The sequence below is a fragment of the Esox lucius genome, chromosome 1, assembly GCF_011004845.1.
Source record: "Esox lucius isolate fEsoLuc1 chromosome 1, fEsoLuc1.pri, whole genome shotgun sequence".
In the NCBI taxonomy this organism is placed as follows: Eukaryota; Metazoa; Chordata; class Actinopteri; order Esociformes; family Esocidae; genus Esox; species Esox lucius.
The window spans coordinates 38,697,939-38,720,471 of record NC_047569.1 but is presented as its reverse complement, the minus strand read 5'-3'; the positions used below and the strand labels follow the sequence as shown (position 1 = coordinate 38,720,471).

The 22,533-nt window shown below is 44.9% G+C and overlaps 1 protein-coding gene across 1 annotated transcript; it reads left to right on the top strand.

Annotated features, from left to right (window-relative positions):
* Positions 1–999: 999 nt before the first annotated feature.
* On the top strand, positions 1,000–16,740 carry tgfb1a (transforming growth factor, beta 1a). The gene is made up of 7 exons (XM_010898895.4): positions 1,000–2,906; positions 3,008–3,450; positions 10,806–11,075; positions 11,206–11,437; positions 11,537–11,687; positions 13,693–13,803; positions 15,607–16,740. Exons 2-7 carry the CDS (start codon positions 3,111–3,113, stop codon positions 15,652–15,654), a joined length of 1,152 nt encoding a protein of 383 aa, XP_010897197.1. The 5' UTR covers positions 1,000–2,906; positions 3,008–3,110; the 3' UTR covers positions 15,655–16,740.
* The last annotated feature ends 5,793 nt before the right edge of the window (positions 16,741–22,533 follow it).

Below are 22,533 nucleotides of genomic sequence, written 5' to 3'. Positions count from 1 at the left end.
TCTGTACTGTGTGTCTGTACAACCAGTGTGTACTTTCTGTCTGTACTACATGTCTGTACAGCCTGTCTGTCTACCCGGGGCTAGTGGAGCTAGTAGTAGTATTAACATGTACTGTTTTTATCAAAGCGCACTGAACGAGCAGAGGGAGGAGATCAGAGAAACAGATAATTTTAATAGATTTTTCTGACACTGTTGGTTATCGTGCTTCCAAAGAACCTGTTAATTCAAAAGATTAGATGTAGTTTCATATTTTTAAATCATAAAATATTTTTAAGCAAAGATATTTGTTTTGCTAATTGAGATTTTTTTTGGAGAAGTGCATGGAAATAATGTGTCGCCGTTTTACATAGCGAAACATAGAGGGGGTGGAGTGTTTGTTCTCTGTTGAAGGCACAGATTTGTCTCGATAAAAATTGTGACATCTGACTAGGTATGTGCTCTTTGCGCCCACATTTACCAGCCAGCTAGACGTTAACAACAGACAGACAAGCAATATATACCCTGGTAGTATGGATGACCCCTAAATTGGAATGTGAAGGCACATAACCAAAGGCGAAAAGAGCTAGAATACCACTAAGGTTTGGTTGACACTGTAAAGCAGATGTTGTACACTTAGAAGTAGGGATTCCAAAAGAACATATGAGATGGCCGAAGAAACCGTTCAGGTCCTAGATCGATTTTTTCTAAAAGTGTACAGATGGTTCAGATATGTTCTCCGTTCCTGTTCATTCACTGCCAGTCTTCAAGGCAGGTGAGTCAGTCCAAGGAGGGCAGCTCTGCCCGTTGGTGCCACTTGGTTTCTCACTTCCCCTGGCCCAGGGCAAACACACGCGCTTGGCCAGCCAGACACTGGTGCCATGCAAACCTTCTAGAGATGTCAGTCAACACTGTCATACACCAAGGGAGTGTTTGTCAGGAGGAGAGAGACAAACAGAGAGAGAGAGAGACTACTGGCAGCAGTAACTCAGTCATTCAACAGACTGCGGCTTCCTGGTGTGGACAGAGAGAGACCGCGAGAGGGGCCCAGCAGAAAGCAAAGATAGAGAAGAGAGTGTGTGAAAAGAAAGAGACAGAAGAGATTGGGCTCTAAAGCAGCCATTTCTTAAGAGCATGGGTAAGAGCAGATGTTTTACACAGTGGCCGTTGCCCTCATTTCCTGGGCGGAGAAACACTTAACAGAAGTTACAGGAACAAGGAAAGCTAGGGAGAGAGTTAGAGAGTGAGAGAGAGAGAGAGAGAGAGAGAGAGAGAGGAGGGGGGGAGAGAGGAACACATCATTTTGTAACCAAACTCTAGCCAGTGCTGGTGAGAAGACAGAACTAGAGAGAGAGAGAGCAAGGAAGAATAGAGTCAAAATAGGGGGAGTTCTAACCCCCTCAATCGAGTGAAGAAAGGGAACCACTTTTACACCTAACGAGAAGCAGCGGAGGTGAGCGAGGGGGGGGAGAGAGAGGATACATAAAGAACGGCTGAGATAAACGGACAGACCAGAAAGAGGAGAGGAGAGAGACTGCAATCCGATCCCTGACGCTGTTGGTGAAGTGAGAGGGTTTGCAACTCGTGTTCCAGCTACTGCCGCCACTGTTCGTGTCGAACCAGGCTTCCCTCAGCAACGCTCAAACTCACCCTCATCTGGTCTGTTTGTTCCTTTACCCTTTTTTCCATTTGTTCAGGAGAGGGGATACGTTTCCACTCTCAACCCGAACTGCCACAGACGTGGATCAACTGGAGGCTGGTGTTCGTAGGCTGTGTCAGTGCCTCTGTGTTTCTGTGTAAGACTGGGAAAAGCAGGGTGGTCTGTGAGTCATTCACTAGAACGAGAAGTGCTCTGCAAGCCCAGCCGTTCTAAGAGGTAGTTCATTCAGGTTAGTTCAGGGAACCACACCAGCTGTCTCTCCATATCCCTGCAGCAGTTGACATTTCAGCCGGAGTTGGTTTCAAATAGTTTTTTTTTAACATAGGTTTTCATTGTCAGTATGTTGTCTGTATGCTGCGACCTGTTTGCATGTGCTTTAATGTTTTTGTCGGTGAGTGGAAACGGCGACGTCTGACTGCCGTGTTGCTGTGCTCTGAGAATACCTTGTGGCGCAACCAGCCAGAGTCATTTCACAGCAATCTGATTAACTCTACCGGGAACTCTATCTGCCGACCACGGAAAGCTAGGGGTCACTTGGTCGAGTGTCAGAGGGGTACATAGCCGGACCTCGTTTTCTTCTTGACAGGAACAAGACGTCTAAGTCGTTAGTGTTGTTTAGCTCGCAGATCCGGGTCAGGTTTTCATAAACTTAGTGAGACCAAACCAGGTGTAAAGAAGTGGCAGGAGACAGCCAAGGGGAAGCCCTGGTTGTCTGTGTCGTCCTGTCAGTTATCCAGTCATTCAGTCAATTAGTCGGTAAGTCAGACGGTCACTGGGTAGTTAATCAGTCGTTCAGTCGGTCGGTGCATGCTGCTAACTATCTCTCTGTGGATTTAATATAATTCTGTCAGTTGTTGTCTCTGAGGGCTTAGAGTAGTGTAGCTTAAAGTAGCGCGAGCTATGCATATAGATATATAGGACGAATAAAGTCATACTGAGGTGTATCAACATAGTCTTCCTGGGACAGCTGCCCACTACCTCTTCCGTTGTTGTTGCAGTGTGTAGTGACCGAGTCAAGTCCCTAGGAGGCGCTGTGCTTTTGACGTGCGTGCCCACTGTGCTTTGTCGCTGTATGCCTGTCATTCTGTTTGCCACTCCCCCCCGACACTAAACCTTGCTGCGTGAGAGTCTACTGTCTGTCTGTCTGTCTGTCTGTCTGTTGGGGATCTCCCCACCTGGCTCAGAGGGGACGCCGGTGATTTCCACACCAGCGTGATCGTTGGCTACACTGGCAGCAGCAGAAGTGTGCCGCGTCAGACAGAGTCCACAGGTACTCTCCTCTCTTCTCCACCACAAAGCTTTAGCTGTTCTGGTGTGGAAACACCTCGCGTCAGTAACACCTCCACTCTGAGTGATTCACTCTTCCCTCAGGAGAGAGAGAGGGACTAAGCCCGAGAAAAATTAGTATTAAAAGGACGACGCAGAAAGGTGCTGCCAAACAGATTGACCAACGGAGGGACAAACCGGTAGCAGCATGAGGCCGTTGTGTTTAGCCCTGGTGTGTCTGGCAGCGCTGTGTCTGGTTGCCGGGACAGCGAGTGGCATGTCCACCTGTAAGACTGTGGACCTCGAGCAGGTCAAGAGGAAACGTATCGAGGCCATCAGGGGACAGATCCTGTCCAAGCTCCGGATGCCCAAGGAGCCAGAGGAGGAGCAGTCGGGGGAGGGGAAGGAGATCCCCTCAGAACTCCTCTCTCTCTACAACAGCACGGTGGAGCTCGGTGAAGAGCAGAAGGAGCAGGCTCAACTCAGCCTACAGGAGAAGGAGGAGGACTACTTCGCTAAAGTGGTCCACCAGTTCACCATGAGCGCAGGTGAGTAGAGACCAGGATCGCACATAAAAACAGCATGCAAATGCTCTGGACTAACCCTCAGGGCTTCTCTGCATACACACAGTAGACAAAGACACCTTCATATAGACACACACAGACTGAAGGGAAGCACGATGGTTCCCTACTGAGAGGAACCAGTCATGGTTCAAACCATCTGTGAATCGTGCACATATTATTAACGTGCAGAAGACACAACCCGTAATAGAAAACAGCCAACTCTCGCTCTCTCGCCGCCACTCGGACTGACTGCCGTTGAACCTCCTCTGCCTGTAAATTTACTTTGCATGTGTGGAGACGTCTTTAATGCAACAACACGTCTCCCTCCTGTTCTGAGGAACAAAAGGCTTCAGGCCGCACATATCAGCTGTTATGACGTCGACCTCGTTCTTCTAGTATCCATGGTATTTTTACTGATCTGTTTTTATTTGTGCTCCTGGCTTCACCACTTGGCTCTCTGGGTTATGCTGCTTGTTGCACCATTACCCAGAGTTCTGTTGGGTTAGTCGTTTCCAAGTTTGTTGTTCAAGCACCCTCGCTCTATCTCAATCCACCTCCGTCTGCCTCCACCCTGCTCTCCCGTCATCCCTCTCTGATGTCATCCTTTCATCCTCTACTTCAAACCACGGTGGTAAGGATGAGGTCGGGTGGATGTCCTGTGTGAGGCAGGGAGCAGAGGAGTGTAAGAACAAAGGCTACAGAAGAGAACAGATTAGTTCTGCCCAAGTGAATGCTAAAGAGCAGTATAGGGGTGTTAGACAGCCTCCAGGGGGGAATGGAGGCAGGTATCAGCTACAATCTTCTTTTCTGTGGACATTGCGTAAGCTGCAGTAAACTCACTTGAAACGTGCGGCGTAGCGGCGGTAAAGGCACAGGCTATAGGAATGTGATTTGGTGAAATTCTGTTGAGTACCACGGTAAGGCAATGTGTAAATGTTCCGGAAAACACAATTCCAATGCCTGAGTAGCCAGTGAAGAAATAAAATCAAGAACATATTTGAGCAAAGGACCTCCCATGTGTTTTATCAGTGTAAGGTGCTCTTTCATAGCCCCAAACAGTCCAGGTTCCGGTCTTGACTCAACCTCTACAAATGACATGTTGCTGGGAAGAGCCATATGAGATTTGGGAGGCATCTCCAGTGAGTATTTCCATGTCAAATCGTGCAAAGTTTTTCCGTCACCTGCGCGCCTAACTGAGGTCATGGTGCGAGTATGCCCTCACGCGCACTGATCCACGTGACTTCCTGGTTGGAAGAGGCAATATGGTAAAAATACTCCTTTTTCTTTTCTAGTCTTGGGGTGACTTGACTAGAAATATGGCATGACACTCCAATCTCCAGGCACCACTTCACCACTGGGGGGTAGAATGGGGGGGCAGGGTGAGTGGAGAAAGTGGACCATGGGCTGTTTTTCACTCCTATTTGCTTTGTCTTTTCACCCTCTTTCCCTCCTCCTGGGACAGGGGGGTTTCCTGTAACTCGAGCGTTGAGATCTCCCTCCAGTGCTCTGTCACTTCTCTCTCTCTTTCGCCTCCCTTTCTCTCTCCCTTTCTGTCTCTGTCCTCGGACTGGTATCAGTGTGTTTGTGACAGGAACAGGAAGGAAACCGATAGGGACCCCTTTGCTGCGTTGGGATAGGAGACACCCTGTGGGTTCTAGGCGATGTTTTCCTTCGGTGACACAGGTCTGGTAGATTTGGTGCCCGAAAGGAAGCTGTGTTTCCTGTTCTGCTCTCTGGAATTCTCTGGAACACCACTGAACATCCGAATTCCATTCCGCTCCTAAACTCAAACACTTACTTTGGACAACCCAAAGTCCCTGTCAATCTACTGCGTATGTTTGCGTATGTGTGCTGTTTATGTGAGTGCCTCATGGGCATTCTTACAACCAATGATATCTTTATCCTCAAAAGGTCATAGTTTAGACATTCTTTGAGATCATAGCTGGGGAAGGAATGCAATGACAATTGCTACATTAATTATCATCATCATTACCCACAGATCAAGCAATCTGCGGCTAGCCAGACACACACAGGTCTTCTAGAACCCTCATGCCTGTAGGGAAACATATTTGAGTAAATGCCCACCACATCATAATTGCAGTGCTATCATTCTGAAGCATGATTCACTTTCCATCTCGGCTCCCAATGAAAATATGAATTCGTAAAGAGTCACCCTCCAGTCAAAAAGAGGGATCTTTCTTTAGCGCAGTGGTCAAGTCTTGCAAGACTCGTATTCCAAGTGTAATGTTGGCTGAACCGACTGAATTCTGGCCCAGTTCTGCTCTATTTTTCTCTGGCCCAATTGTTCTTTTCTGCCCCAACTTTGCTCTAATATTTTGTTTTGGCCCAGATTTACTTTAGTCTTTTCTGTTTTGGCCCAGCTTTACTTTAGTCTGTTCTGTTTTGGCCCAGCTTTACTTTAGTCTGTTCTTTTCTGGCCCAGCCATATTCTGGACTTAGCAGGCTGACATTCTGCAGACTTCCAGGCCAGCAGAGAGGTGGATGCCAGGAAAGTGGTGGTCTACCAGGAGAGAAGTGGTCTGCCAGGAGAGAGGTGGTCTGCCAAGAGAGAGGTGGTCTGCCAGGAGAGAGGTGGTCTGCTCTGCTTCCACCATCCCATTTGGCAGGAACAAGAGTCAGCGCCATGGCATCATCTACTGGGAATCATAATAAACAAACCAACAAATTTGACACACTAGTCTAAAGGCTAAAAGACTTGGTTGATTTGATAACTTTCCATCTATGGACACAATCCACCACTTTATAATCCAGGATTTGGAAATGTCGACAGCAAACATTATCGAAGTAACACACAAAGAGATCTATTGAGAAGCCAAGCACATGGCACAGTGAGATCAGCTTAGGTTGGGGTTGGATGTGAGATGGATGGTATTAATCCAGGACTGTTGTCTTGCCATGTGAAAACTGGTTCCGTCTAGATATTGACATTGATCCTATGTGGTGTCTGGACGTAGTAGTGACAGTCAGTGGTCGGTCTGTGGGTGGGGCTACGTCTGTGGGTGTGGCTACGGGTCTTTGGCAGAATCTGCACTGGGTGTAACAGAGCAGAGACCAGTGCATGCACATAGCAGTGCGGAAGAGTAGATGTCACTACCATGGGGCGGTCAAGGTAGAGTGTGTTTTTACAGTGAGCAGGTAAGAGCGGGAGGTTGGGTTTAACTGCATTGCAGTACGGAGCACATGGGAGGAGCAGGTAGGGTTGGGGCAGCACTGCAGCACGGAGCAGGTGGGAGGAGCAGGTAGGGTTGGGCTGCACTGCAGCACGGAGCAGGTGGGAGGAGCAGGTAGGGTTGGGCTGCAGTGCAATACGGAGCAGGTGGGAGGAGCAGGTAGGGTTGGGCTGCACTGCAGCACTGAGCAGGTAGGAGCAGCTGGTATTTATGCCTGCTGCAGGAATCTGGTCCCTCCCTGGGTAATTACAGAGCCGTCTATGTTTCTGCCTGTCACAACAGCTGTCCCCAGCTTACCCGGGTTGGAGCACAGGCCTTTATTAAACACACAAATCCCCCACGCCCACGGTTGGCACGAAGCACACAGGCTGGGATGGAGCTCCGTAAGAAACAACAAAAGGCATCCAAGCAATGTATACCTCTGCTTTCAATATCTTTCAATACCTATTAATACTTTTGCAATACCTTTGAATACCACATCTTGCAATAACATCAGCGCTGAGCCTTTGCCGTCCTCACATTCAAATTCAAACTTCCAGGGTTTCCAACAGCCGTTTGGAAAATGACGGCATTGTGACCGTCACACATGTGGCGTGTATGATGAATAACGGTTAAAGAGAAAGTAAAAGTGTTGTTGGTAAAAGTACCCTAATGAATCAGAAGTCATGAGGTTTTTCAAAAGACAAAGTTGCTTTCATTTCCATTAACCTGTAATAGTGGTGGTTTGCTCTCGACTAGTATATTACGGAGCTAGAGCTGATATATACCAGACCGACCGGGAGGTCTTGGGTTCACAGCATGTTGTCACTCTGGTCAATGGAGCCAGTCATCTTTAGATCTCAAACAACTCCACGTCCATCCAGCTTGGCCCGTCTGGAGCCTCTTCGCTGTCACTCACCACACTGCAGTGACTACAGCACACACCACTGGCCTGCAGGACATTTCACTTCACTTTTTCACACTGTAACGTCTCTCTTCCTGTCCCCAGCCCACAACATCCCCCTCCGCCACCCCGCCCATCCCCCTCCGCCACCCCGCCCATCCTCTCCTCCACCCGTTAACGTTCCATCGCTTCCTGTGTTTGACAATATGAACCCTGAAATGAAAAGGGCTCTGCAGGGCGCCATTGGTGTTTGTTTTCGGGTTGAAACCGGGGGATCACCCTGGGGACTTTCTTATCTTTAGAGCGTACCCAGTGTGACACAGCATCTGGTGGTTGGAGGCACATCTGCAGGGCTGTTCACACAATGCAAACTTAACTCTAACCCAATGCATGCCGGAATAGTAATACAAAACAGAACTGACAAGTTATCCTGACAATAACACATTAAAAAACATTAATACAACTTTTTGTTTTTATTATGCCATTGATTATTAGACAGTTTTATACTAAGCATTTCACAGTCACGTTAACCCTAGGACCTATGAGAAAGACTGGTGGAAACATTTGTTGTTTGTTAGACAGGTGAACTGTTGAATGGACATATAGGCTACCCAGAGATGAAAGAACTAGGACTGCAACTAACAATTCATCTGTAGATTACTCCTTCGTTAATTGATTAATCAGATGTGAAAAAAATCATTATTCCCAGAAATACTTTTAAGATTTTCATTTAAAATAAATTACAGTCATCAGTTTTTTTCTTTTCTTTTTACAATGCCTTCAATAAAAGAACAGTAGGCAGTAGTTATAAAAGAAATAAAAACGAAGGGGTTATCATAATATAATTTTCAAGACGTTCCAAGGTACTTACATGAAGCTGGTTGAGAGAGATTTTTTGACTGATACTGTAAATCAGTGGCAAAGGTTTCATGATACATGAGTGGGACATGTCAGTCCCCTGTAGTAGTAGTGATGGGTCGAACGATTCATTCTTTTTGAATGAATATTTTTGGTGATTTGTGATTCATGATTCATCTCCGTAGTATCTTCAGATCTTCTAATCTCGTTCACCGGAAGGAACGATGAACCAAACGAATAGTGTTTTGTGTCTCTTTTGGATCTCTGAATCTCGTTTACCGGAAGGAACGATGAACCACAGATCTTTCGGCACTTTGGATCAACAGTGGAACTACGGTTGCTTGCTATTCCATCTTTATGTGTAGCCCGACACACCCGTAAGTACAGACGGTGATTTGAGGGTGGGGGGTTGACTCAAATGAACGAAATTGAGTCGAAAGATTTGTTGTTTTTACTGAACGATTCGAAAAGATACGGATCGGTAAAGTGAGTCGAACTTCCAATCACTATGTAGTAGCAGAACCAGGACCCTCATTTATCAATGTTGCATGTGAACTGAATTGTTCGTAAACCATGCGTGCGACCATTTATTAATGTATTGCTCCTATTGACACTTAAACTACTTAACAGTTTTCTCAGGGTGCTATCGAATTCATGAACATGAAACCATTTAAGCCTAATTGAATAATTAAGTAAATTAGAGAGAGAAAGTAATGTAAGGTTGGAGGTAGTTTAGTTAAACCAGTTAAATAATATAAAAGGCAACACTGAGGAACTTTGACTTTGGGATCTTCCACCAAATCTTGCATTGCTGGAATCTTGCGTGTCTGGTATTCCTACAGACACACCAACTGACACCCCTGTTACACTTATATCCCTTTTGTGGATCATCATATTTTCTTTGGATATGTATTCAAATCAATTAATTTCTTTTTCATTTCATTAACTATTCGGTCCTCAGATGAGGCAGAATTCACCACAGCTCTAACCTACTCTCAAGCAATATTTTTTCTCTTATTTGTCAAGTCCTTGCTTAGGACTCCAAAAAGTATGGCTAGTTTTGCTTACACTTCAGAAATTGGTGACATTTCTTGCAGCATTAAATGGAAGGATTGTGACCATAAATGGTCATTTAGGGCAGTTCTTTATGTAAATGAGATTTCATGAGCACTGGAACAGTGTTTTAGAAAGTGTCTGATTTATCATGTCAAAATACACGTGCGCGTAAATCAAGCGTATGAGCAATTGATAAATACCAACTTTTTTGTACTTGCGAACATTCAACATTTTCTTTGCACAAGTTAATTTTGAATATTTTCTACGCAACATTGATAAATGACGGCCCAGAAGTATGATCAGTCGACCAGTGTAGTCATGCCCGAGAGTTGTGGTGGAGCTTGGGAGGTGAGGTTGTTACATCAGCCACACACATTGAAATACAGAGGTGTGTGCGGTAGCACACTCCACAAACAACATCTCAACTAAGTAATATTTAATAGTATTTAGCAGAATTATGTGTGTTTATTCTAGCAGAATCAAAGAGATGTTTTGTCCACCAGTGCACATACACCATATGGCCAAACGTATGTGGACACCCGACCATCACAGCTATATGAGCTTGTTGGACGTCCCATTCCAAAACCATGGGCATTTGCCAAACATATTTGTCCCCCTCACATTTGAAATCAAACCTACGCCCCTGCTGTAAATGTTAACGCAAATTGTAATGCATTTAAATACCTCAAAGTTTCTATTACGGAAAAATATAGAACTCACCAAATTTGACAGTAATGGGTTAATTCATCAGTAACGTTGTGAATGGTTAGCTAGCCGGAGCTGCTCATCTATAGACAAACTCAACATGCTCAAGTAGATCAGATTTGGTGATGAAAAACTTGATGATAACGTTAACTATTACTCAATTAAAAACTTAACTCCATGAATACAAACTAAAATAAATGACGAATTTGTATAATATTAACGTACTGTGCTTAGTCATCTTCTGTCATCAAGGCTACAACTTGTTTCCTCTTTAAATGCTCATGCATAACATTCATGCTCTTGTGCCATGAGAGTTCTGCTTTGCAAATGTTGTAACAAACTGTTTACATTGAATTCTTCAATGTAAAGAGCATGGATCCATACTTTGGACGTTTTGGTCGTACGCAACTTCCTTTCGGTGTAACCTCCGCCATCTTAGACTCCGATATCTTAGAAAATAAATTTGTTTGGCTGCGTCACGTGTAGGCCCAACTAATCGATAGTGACATTCGTTGTCAGCACATTTCCTTATCGACGTTATAGACTTTTTCAATTAGTTGTTGTAGCCCTAGAAATAACCCAATGGTTAACACTGGTTTTTAACACTACGCTGTTTTTTTTACAAATTTTCTCTGTCCCCTTCTCAGATAAAAATGTCACAGAACATCAGATGCTGTTCAACCTAAATGAGATGAGGTCCAACATTGGGGATTACCATCTGTTGTCCACTGCTGAACTCCGCCTGCTCATCAAGAACCCTTCAATTGACCCAGGCTCAGAGCAGCGTCTGGAGCTCTACAGAGGGTTCGGTGACAGCAAACGATACTTGGGATCACGCTTCATCACCAACGAGTTGAACAACCGGTGGCTGTCCTTTGACGTCACATCCACCCTGAAGGAATGGCTGAAGGGGAATGGTGAGTCCAGAGAACGCTAAGTCAGGTCACAGCCATGTGAAGTCACCTGCATGTCATGCCATGTCATGTGTTCGTCAAGTTATAGCCAGCCCAATGTTGTGACTGTGTCTTTATTCTCTCTGTGCTACAGAGGACGAGCAGGGCTTTGAGTTGCAGTTGTACTGTGAGTGTGGAAAACCTATGGAAAAGTTCCACTTCAAAATAGCTGGGTTGGAAAACAATGTGCGAGGCGACACAGCTAAAATGGCTAGGAACATGAGGAAGCCTCACATTCTGACCATGTCCGTCCCCCAGAACTACAGCTCCCAGCTCACATCCTCGCGCAAAAAGCGGGCCACCACTACAGATGATGCCTGCACAGAGTGAGGACAAAAATATATCTGTCAAACTGTCCATTTGGCTCTGTTTGTCTGTTCCTGTCTGTCCGAAACCCTAACACATTTCTAAATGCTTCTCTATAGTAAAACCGAGACCTGTTGTGTGAGAAAGCTCTACATTGACTTCCGGAAAGATCTGGGCTGGAAGTGGATCCACAAGCCAAAGGGTTACCATGCCAATTACTGCATGGGTTCATGCACCTACATCTGGAACGCTGAAAACAAATACTCTCAGGTAAAGTTCTGGAATACTCTCAGGTACAGTTCTAGAATACTCCCAGGTACAGTTCTAGAATACTCCCAGGTATAGTTCTAGAATACTCTCAGGTACTGTTCTAGAATACTCTCAGGTACTGTTCTAGAATACTCTCTGGTACAGTTCTTGAATATGTCTCCGCTATTAGGCTATAATTCATAAATGTGCAGACTTATAACAATAGTCATATTTATTGACACAGTTTCTTACCAGATTTTCATATGAAACCACAAATTGTCTGATAAAGGCATTATAAAGGTATATCTACTTGAATAATAGTCAAAGGGATATGGTAAGCAGGGGGCTAGAAATATTTATCTACAAACATTACTTAAAGGAAATATGTAATTCAAGCATAAACACAAAAAACACCAGCGCAAAACAATTACAGCGTTAAGCATTTTTAATTAATTGCATGAGTTAACAGGTTAACTTTGACAGCCCAATATTACATGTTGAAAGTATAGCCAACGCAACCTAAAATTATGTAATTGCAGTATGGCTTAGATACAAATAAAAATTATCAACATAATAACTCACAGCATGCAATAATAGTGATTATGGCCTCATGGCCGTGTGTGCTAATCCATATGTGCAAAGGTGTAGCCTATTGACTGAGACCATTTAAATGTTTATTCAGTTATGACACCAGCTATTACATTTTATGTTATAAAAACATTTTCACCCCCTGTGATCAGACACAAAATCTTGCAGTGTAACGCAAAAATCTAAGTGTAAAGTAATTAACTACTTTTCCTGGTGAGTAATAAGTAATATATTGTAATATACAATGAATTTCTTTTTTTTGCCCCAACACTGGTTACTCTCTCGTATCTTCTATAATATTTTTAAGGAAAGTTCTAGAATACTCAGTGTGACTTGGATAACTTCTAAAATATTCTCGTACATTTCTACAATATTGTCATATCTGAAATGTCACATCTCCATTAGTGAAACATTTTTTCAAGCAGTGATTGGCAAAAGACGACCTGCGTTGAAAATGTTTTTTTTGCCCCCCACACAACAATTAAACACAGAACTTAGCTTAAAGGGTATCGGGAAATCTTTTTGCTAATACTCCCACAAATATTCCACAGATAGTGTGATCTCAATGTAATCAATATATACAATATTTCTTTATTTTTTTATAATTATTAGAATTATGCCCCCCCTCACCCCGCTATTCACTCTGACAAAAAAAACGTCCCACAGCTGACTTGACTAGCTGTGATTTACAGAAAACAGAGAGCTCCACTTTCAGAGACAGGCTTTTGACCTGATGGGTCCCAGTAGTGTTTAGTCAGAAGTGTCTGTGGGCCATCTGGTTAGGCATGCCGGGGGAACGTCAGGGGTTTCCCAAGTTTATTTTCACCATCTGTTTACACGGCCACTGTACACCAACACACACACACACAACATACACCAAATGATGACACACACTCTTTGTTTCGTCCATGAATGTGTGTGTATTGTGTTTTAAAATAAACTAAACTGCACACCTCAGGGGCTCTAATTTTAGCGTTCTTAGTGGTCAAGTCAACCGGCCAAGAAAAACTCCTGACCCATTAGACATAAAGTGATACATCACCAGACTGCCTCTTCGAGGCCTGGTGGTTAAGAACTGTCTCAGCACGATGTCAGTAAACACTAAATATGTACTTACTGTGCTCTTTGTCCCACTCCTTCTTTGCTTCTTTCTCCATCCCTCCATCTGTGCCTCCCCTCTCTACCTTCTCTGTCCATATATGTATTTCTCCCTCTCTCTGCCTCCCTCTCTCTCGACTTCTCTTTTCCCCTTTCTGTCGCTGTCTCTTGTACCAACTTTCTCTCTGTCTGTCTGTGTGTGCGTCCAACTCATACATGTTAGTCCTCAGTGAACTGGATCTGGTGTGTCATAATTGTATTGGCTCATGTTTCTGCTGAAGATGCACTACTTAGCTGACCTGTCTATGTTTGTATTTCTCACACCTCACACACCACACAGATCCTGGCCCTGTATAAGCACCACAACCCTGGAGCATCTGCCCAGCCCTGCTGTGTACCCCAGGCCCTAGACCCTCTGCCAATCCTTTACTACGTTGGAAGACAACACAAGGTAAAGTTGTTGAGTAAATGTAGTTTCACTACCAGTGTTGTTTAGGTGTAGTCACTAACAGTGTTGTTTAGGTGTAGTCACTAACAGTGTTGTTTAGGTGTTGACATTAACAGTGTTGTTTAGGTGTAGTCACTAACAGTGTTGTTTAGGTGTAGACATTAACAGTGTTGTTTAGGTGTAGACATTAACAGTGTTGTTTAGGTGTTGTGTCTTTGACACTGTTGTTTATGTGTAGTCATTAACAGTGTTGTTTAGGTGTAGTCACTAACAGTGTTGTTTAGGTGTTGTGTCTTTGACACTGTTGTTTATGTGTAGTCATTAACATTGTTGTTTAGGTGTAGACATTAACAGTGTGGTTTAGGTGTTGTGTCTTTGACACTGTTGTTTATGTGTAGTCATTAACAGTGTTGTTTAGGTGTTGTGTCTTTGACACTGTTGTTTATGTGTAGTCACTAACAGTGTTGTTTAGTTGTACTTACTAACAGTGTTGTTTAAGTATAGTCATTAACAGTGTTGTTTAGGTGTTGTGTCTTTGACACTGTTGTTTAGGTGTAGTTACTAAGTGTTGTTTATATGTAGTCATTAACAGTGTTGTTCTGGTGAAGTCACTAAAATGGTTGTTTTGGTGAAATCACTAACAGGGTTGTTTTGGTGTAGTCAGTAACAGGGTTGTTTTGGTGTAGTCAGTAACAGGGTTGTTTTGGTGTGGTCAATAAAAGGGTTGTTCTGGTGAAGTCACTAACGGGGCTGTTTTGGTGTAATCCCTAACGGGGTTGTTTTGGTGTAATCCCTAACGGGGTTGTTTTGGTGTAGCCACTAACAGGGTTGTTTTGGTATAACTACTAACAGGGTTGCTTTGGTGTAATCACTAACAGGCTTGTTTTGGTGTAGTCACTAACAGGGTTGTTTTGGTGTAGTCACTAACAGGGTTGTTTTGGTGTAACCACTAACAGGGTTGTTTTGGTGTAACCACTAACAGGGTTGTTTTGGTGTAATCACTAACAGGGTTGTTTTGGTGTAGTCACTAACAGGGTTGTTTTGGTGTAATCACTAACAGGGTTGTTTTGGTGTAACCACTAACAGGGTTGTTTTGGTGTAACCACTAACAGGGTTGTTTTGGTGTAATCACTAACAGGGATGTTTTGGTGTAGTCACTAACAGGGTTGTTTTGGTGTAATCACTAACAGGGTTGTTTTGGTGTAATCACTAACAGGGTTGTTTTGGTGTAACCACTAACAGGGTGTTTTTGGTGTAACCACTAACAGGGTTGTTTTGGTGTAACCACTAACAGGGTTGTTTTGGTGTAATCACTAACAGGGATGTTTTGGTGTAGTCACTAACAGGGTTGTTTTGGTGTAATCACTAACAGGGTTGTTTTGGTGTAATCACTAACAGGGTTGTTTTGGTGTAACCACTAACAGGGTGTTTTTGGTGTAATCACTAACGGGGATGTTTTGGTGTAATCACTAACGGTGTTGTTTTGGTGTAATCACTAACAGGGTTGTTTTGGTGTAGTCACTAACAGGGTTGTTTTGGTATAACTACTAACAGGGTTGCTTTGGTGTAATCACTAACAGGGTTGTTTTGGTGTAACCACTAACAGGGTTGTTTTGGTGTAACCACTAACAGGGTTGTTTTGGTGTAACCACTAACAGGGTTGTTTTGGTGTAATCACTAACAGGGTTGTTTTGGTGTAGTCACTAACAGGGTTGTTTTGGTGTAACCACTAACAGGGTTGTTTTGGTGTAATCACTAACAGGGATGTTTTGGTGTAATCAGTGCTTTCTGGGATATTTGTTTCAGGTGGAACAGTTGTCCAATATGATCGTAAAGAACTGTGATTGCAGCTAGAAGACAGATGTTTTCCGTACCCTTTTGCTTCACACACAGCCATACGGACATACAGAGGAAGGATGGATGGATGAGAGGAAGAAGAGGAGAAGAGAGAAGGTGTGCAACAAGTAATGAGGAGAAGTCGGCTCAGGACAGAAGCAGCTTCTCTATTGGAATAACACCAAGACTTTCAGCTTTTACATACACTTCATATATTGGACGAATATATATGCTTTCTTCCGATTACACATATTTCAAAGAGTAAATGTATTTATTTGATACATAAAGCTGTATATTGTGCTTTGGAGACATACATGGGTAGTGGATTGTTGGAATGGGATGGATGCAGATGGTGGGAGTGTTCAGTAAAAACATGATTGTCCCCAAGACCGAACAGAGTGGAATGGAACCGTTTGCGCTGTGGAACTAACTCTCATTGGGGACTGAAGGATGGAATCAGGACTTCCTTTTACCAAATGTGCCTTTCAGGAACTCATATGTGCTGGGCAATGGTATGAGGGCATCAGATGTTTACACAAAAGCCAAAGGACCTTGTTTATGTGGGAGACTCATTCGGCGAGGTGGGTGGCAGACGGTCAGTGGTCTTCCTGGCTTCAGAGACTGTTACTGGTTGGTTGATGGTCTTCCTGGCTTCAGAGATTATCGCCGGTTTGATTACAAGCTCAACTGGCTGAAGAACCTGTTACTAGTTTGTCAGAGGCCTCCTCTGGCTAAAGAAACTTTTAACTGTTTGTCAATGGGCACTGGCAAAGAAAAGCTGTTTCTATTGGCTGTTTCCCAAGCTAGTAGCTCATTGGCCTTTATGCCTTATCTGAAACGTCCATCACTTCCACCTGTTTACTGAGCTGTATTACTGCTCCTATGGTGTTCTGTTATTTTCACCCCGTCTGTCTGGTGTAATTCATATTCTATGTCCTATGTTGTTCATCTGTCTGCCCTGCTCTGTGTGTGTGTGTGTGTGTGTGTGTGTGTGTCAGAATGATGAGTAACATTAGTGTTATGTTAGTGGTGACTGCGTGTTGTTGGTCTGCCCTGCTTCAGAACATGCTTGTTGTTTTAAAGAGAGAGGGGATGTGAGGGTGGGGTGGCGGGCGGGGGGGGGGGGGGGGGGCTGTTACTGTTGCTGCCGATTAAGTCATTAGGGACGATGTATTGCTTTTATTTAAAGGCACATTTCTGCTTGATGTTGCAGTCGAAAAGAAAAGTTATTTAGATTTTGTTTTGGTTGTGGCTGTTGTTGTTGCCTAGGCTGAAATACTTTGCACATTCCAGTTCCTGTTAGAGTGAAATATTTTTTAAAATCTCACATAATAGTAAATGCACTTGTTTTGTTTGGGGGGAGGGGTTGTTGCGTGGGTGGTTCCTTTTTGTTTCACCATAAATATCTTTACAACTTTAAATAATAAACATTTTTGTCTTTATTTGTTTTTGTTTTATTATAAAAGGTTTGTAGGTTACACAAACAACCATAATCTCCATCCTACTCTCTGGTCTGATAGACATGATCACTGTCCTACTCTCTGGTCTGATGGACATGATCTCTGTCCTACTCTCTGGTCTGATAGACATGATCTCTGTCCTACTCTCTGGTCTGATAGACATGATCTCTGTCCTACTCTCTGGTCTGATAGACATGATCACTGTCCTACTCTCTGGTCTGATGGACATGATCTCTGTCCTACTCTCTGGTCTGATGGACATGATCTCTGTCCTACTCTCTGGTCTGATGGACATGATCTCTGTCCTACTCTCTGGTCTGATGGACAAGATCTCCGCCCTCTGGTCTGACAGACATGATCTCTCTGTTGCCAGTGTACTTCACCAGCAGTAGGTCTCTAATTTTGCCAAAGAGGATCAAATAAAAATCCAACTTTCTACAATGTCTGAAGGCTACTAACGTTCTTCTTACAAATAACTTCCAAACAGGTCTACTAAGCGAGGTGAAGCCTGCTTAAAGTACCAAGTAAAACAAAACAGAGGCTTTTGCAAGTGCTGCTGAGCAAGCTTACTGAGGATATTAACGGATTTACGACGATTTAATGTTTATTGATATAAGATTCTTATTTTGTCAGCGTCTAAGTCTCCAGACATTTAAAATTACATAGAATTGCATGAAAGCATTTATAAAAGCTTACATTTTCCACGAATCCTTTATGCTACAAATGTGACTTCTGCTTTATGCCACTAAGCTCATTTTTTTGTTATGGCACGTCCCAGCCCTCAGACAAAGCCGAACTGTTGCAAAACGAATTCTAGTCTAGTAACAGGGGGAAATACAGTGTACAGAGCATGCTTTTGTCCAGGCGAAAATGTTTATGAATGGACTGCTGTGCTGTGGGACAGTGGAAGTTTTTTACTATTCAAATGACCTGGGCAATGTAACGGGATTGTAGCGATTAGCCCCCTCCTAGTAATCAATTAGTATTCTGGATCCTTGTTTTATAATATATTATTATAGTAGGTGATGACACTGACATGAAACAGCTTGCCAAACAATTCACGTTTCCACAACATAAATAAACAAATGGAATACAACTATCTAATAAACAGAACATTTTACTTATTTGTTTTCCTTTACAACAATTTTACAACGTAAAATCACTGAGAACACATACTAATTTAGAGCAACAACCTGGGAGAAATTAGGTTTAATGGACTGGACAACAATTTTTTCACCTAGCGAGCTCAAGGATTAAATCTAGCAAATCTTTGGTTACTGGTCAGATGCTTTAACCGCTAGGCTATCTGGTCCGCTTCCCTGGTTCATCCATTCTTAATAATACAGAACCATTTACTGACCTTCACATTCGTCTCTCACTAAATGTACAGACACAGGTCCAAATGGGCTACTAGCACTTTTTCCCAGACTTATGAATTTCATTACTGAAATGGACTCAGAACAAAACATAAACAAAACAGATTTTCTATGTCACCCAATAGAGCTGTTTGTTTAACTGCCCTACAGTTTAATATGTGTTTACTCCAGTATTTCCAAAAGAAAACCATTGTGCAAGGAGATGTAAAAGGACATTAGAGTCAGTCTACAGTTAAAATTCAGGATTTCTAAAACTACAGGTCGTGTCAAAAGTGGGACATGGGAAAGTTAGATATACCACCCCATGATTTGGACCAGTTATGTAAAACTGATATGTTGCATTTGAATGCCAGAAAGCACCAGCACTACCTCAGCCTACCCTGCCGCCTGTTCTCGTAACAGAAAGAAATTCTAGGGGAAACACTGATTGTTGTTTTCCCTTCATGCCCGGTAGGGATGTGTGTAAATCTATGTACGTGTGTGTGTGTCTCTATGTGTGTACGTGTATGTCTGTGAGTGTGTGTATCTGTGTGTGTGTGTATATGCGTGTGTATCTGGGCGTGTTTTGGGTTTATGTTAGCCTGACAGCGTAATGAGGGACACCTGTTTCTTCTCCTCGGCCTGACTACCTGGGAGGAGACCTGGGGTGAGGCCTCCCCTGTGGGTGAGGAATGGGGAGGAGGGTGGAGGACCGTGGGGGAGGGGGGGGCAGGCATTCCCGGACGCAGGGCCCCATTCTTGGCACGGTCTCTACCTGCAGGGGTGGTCTCACTTCCTCCAACCACACTGCCTTTAACTCATCGACTGCCTCCACCTTTCAGTTTCAACTCACCTGTCACTCTATTTATAGAACATCTATGGACCCTCCTTCCCTCTCTCCCTTTGCCTCTCGCTCCAAACCTCCCTCTCTCTTCCTCCCTCTCTCCCCCCTCGCACGTTTTCTTATTATTTTTCTCACTTAATTTCTCACTCAATGTCTCTCTCTTGTCGATTAATCACCACCTCCTCATTTTGTCCCTTTAACCCTCCTCTCTCCTTCCACCTCCCTATCAGTCCCCGTCTCCATTCCCCCTCACCCTCCACTCTCTTTTTCCTTGTCTCTCTCTCTCTCCAACCGCCCCTTTCTCCCTTCATCTTTCTCTCCATCCCCCTCTCTGTGTCTCCCTGGGGATTAAGTTAGAACAGAGGGAAGGCCAGCCGCAGGTTGGAACCTGTTGGCTGGGCCCAAAGCAAAGGCCAGTGACAGCATGGAAACTTAAACACGCAAACATTAATACTGTGGGCATGGACTCGTTGAACTCACTGACACACAAACACACACACACACCCATGCTCAGACACACACACACACACACTTCCGCACGCACAGACACAAAGTTGAATCAAAACATTACAAAATAATCCGTGTGTTCATGTAACATACAAATAATCGTGTGTGTGTGTGAATATGTGTGTGTGTCTGTGTGTGTGTGTGTGTGTGTGTGTGAGCGCGTATATTCAATACTGAAGGGATAAATCGGGACTGGAGCCGGTGGTTATTTTCAGGGCCTCCCTCAGGCACCACCTGTTGTAGCGGTTTTCAATGACACGGATCCTGGACCACCGCGGCCCTCTGGAGCGCCCTTTGTGATTGCCCCGTTTGTCCAACCAGGCGGCGACTAAGTCTGTGAAGACACTCCTGGCAGCGCAGCTGTAGAAGGATCTGAGGCCCGACGCCAAATCTTTTAAACCCACGTAAGTGGAGTAAGAGGCTCCGACGATCCTCGCAACTGTTTGGTGTTTGGGAGGGTGTGTGTGTGTGTGTGTGTTTGTGGATGTCGCTGGTTCCTTGGCGATGTGGTAGGAACTCGATAGTCATTCGGGGGAAGATTCCTTTGCATTCTTGGGCACCGGAACTACAGGGGTCTGCTTGTAGGTGGTCGCAATTAAAGACTCAGTCGGGGACAGGTTGAAGATGACTGGAGTCTGCCTGTGTTCTGCGTCCACGCCCTGTTGTTCCCTCCAGCCCGCCAAGTCCTCTCGCATGTCAAACTGTTTCGAGATGCGTTTCTTCAGGACAAGCGTCCTTAAGTGTAGCTCGGTGCTGCGTGACCCGAAGTGGGCGTACATGGCGTTTAGCTCGTCCGCTTGGCTCGGGCCCGCCGACGGCCCATTTATAGTCTGTGACAGTTTGCAGGTGCCGCCACTCTGGAGATCTTTCACGGCTCATCAGACGTCGTCGTAGGCGACTGGATTCACGGCCCCGCTCCTTGAAAACAGCTCCCCTGACATTTTGCTTGACGCGGAGGACATTGCCTTTCAGCGTGAGACCTCGGTGCCGGACACATGCACACGGTCCATGTTTGCGGACGACGTGACGAGCGTCGACCCACACGAGGAAGCAGACAGCACCTTCTTTCTCCTCACGACGGGGCCGCCCCTGAGTGTTGACACGGAGCGGAGCCAGCCTCCCAGCTTTGTCTAATGTAGGCCTGCAGTCTGAAGGCCACCCACAGCCAGCCTGGGTGAGTATCCTTTCAAATGGGAACACTGCACCGTTAGGCGAGAGTGTGTGTGTGTGTGTGTGTGCTGTCAGTCCAGTTCAAGCGTTACCGAGACACACACATACACACACACACGATCGCACACACACACACACACACACATCAGTAGCATACATACGCAAGCTGACCCCACACAGACACATATTTACGTCATACTGAAGGAGGTGTGAAGTGGGGAGAGGGAGGAGGGGAGGGAGGGAAGGGGAGGAGCAGAGGGGAGGAGAGCATAGGAGACCGTCGTGATGTATACTATCTTGTTTCTGGAGGTTCTCATGTTACCCACGGTGTTCGTTGTGGAGGAATGTTGCTCCAGATTCCACCTGACACAGAGAACCCTTGTAGGAGACAACGTCTTATGAAACATGATCGAGTCCCATCACCTCTGGCGCAACGCCATTCAGAGCAACAGCCCTCTCAACAGAAGGAATGCTGTAGTGTGGACGTTCATGTTGTGAGGTAGTACACACTAAGGTTGTGTTGCAACAGGGAGTGACACCACGCCAGTGATCCGGGCCCTGGAGGTCGTTTATTGACGTTGCACTGAAGTTGGGTGAAAACGTTGCAGCTACAGAAGGTACTGAGGCGGCACGGCCTTACAGTGGCTGTTCCGCAGTTCTCTCTTTCCACTGCTGCCCACAGCTGCTCTTCTGGGGCCGTTTTATCCTCCCCCAGATAAGGCCTGATTGGGGGCAGGCATGCCTCATCACGAGGTAGCGAGGGAGCTGTGGTTCTCCCTGGGGCGACGACAGGACACTGATCCAGGGTGCCGTTATGTACAGATAGAATATACCTACTGTATGTGTGTGTGTGTGTGGGTGTGTTTGTGTGGGCCAAATATCCCCATGAGTAGTAAAACCAGAAAACATTTGACTCATGGGGACCTTTTGCCAGTCCCATGAGGAAAAAGTAAATTTCCAGCTCAGTGTTTAGGTATAGGGTCAAAGTTAGAATTGTGGTTTCTTTAAGGTCCAGGCATTGTTGGTTAAGTTTAGGGTTAAGGTTAGGCATTACATCTAGGTAAGATTTAGGCATAAATGTTACTTTATTGAGGTTAAGGCTAGGTTAGGGTTAGGGTTAAGATTAGGGCAAGGGTCCCCATGAGGATAGCCATACAAACTTGGGTGTGTGTGTGTGCGTGTGTGTGTGTTTGGGTGTTTGTTTGTGTGTGTGTGTTTGTGCGTGTGTGCAGTCAGTTCGGTTCAAGCGTTAGTGCTGTCAAGCTGTCTCTGGATCTCATGGTCTGATACAGACCCCTCCTGTCCGATGGCAAGCAGATCGGCTGCTCGTCGCAGAGGTGTGTGTGGTCCTTCATACTGTGGCAGGCCTTGGTCGGGTTCCAGATGCCCTGGGGGGGGGGGTCTTAACTACCCACTGGAAGGCCATGGGGTCCATTGCAAAGCAGCCAGGAGTCTCTAGATTTCCAGCAGTCATATTTGTAAAGGGCCCGTGCCAGGTGCCATGCCCAGATTCTTCAGTTGCCTCTGGGTGTCAAGCCGTCGCTGGGCTCCTAGACAACAT

Bases quoted from the DNA above. Each gene is read 5' to 3' on its own strand.
- tgfb1a (XM_010898895.4), top strand. From the start codon at position 3,111: ATGAGGCCGTTGTGTTTAGCCCTGGTGTGTCTGGCAGCGCTGTGTCTG. The intron at 11,688-13,692 runs GTAAAGTTCTGG...CACACCACACAG, and splicing joins CTGAAAACAAATACTCTCAG to ATCCTGGCCCTGTATAAGCA. The intron at 13,804-15,606 runs GTAAAGTTGTTG...TATTTGTTTCAG, and splicing joins ACGTTGGAAGACAACACAAG to GTGGAACAGTTGTCCAATAT.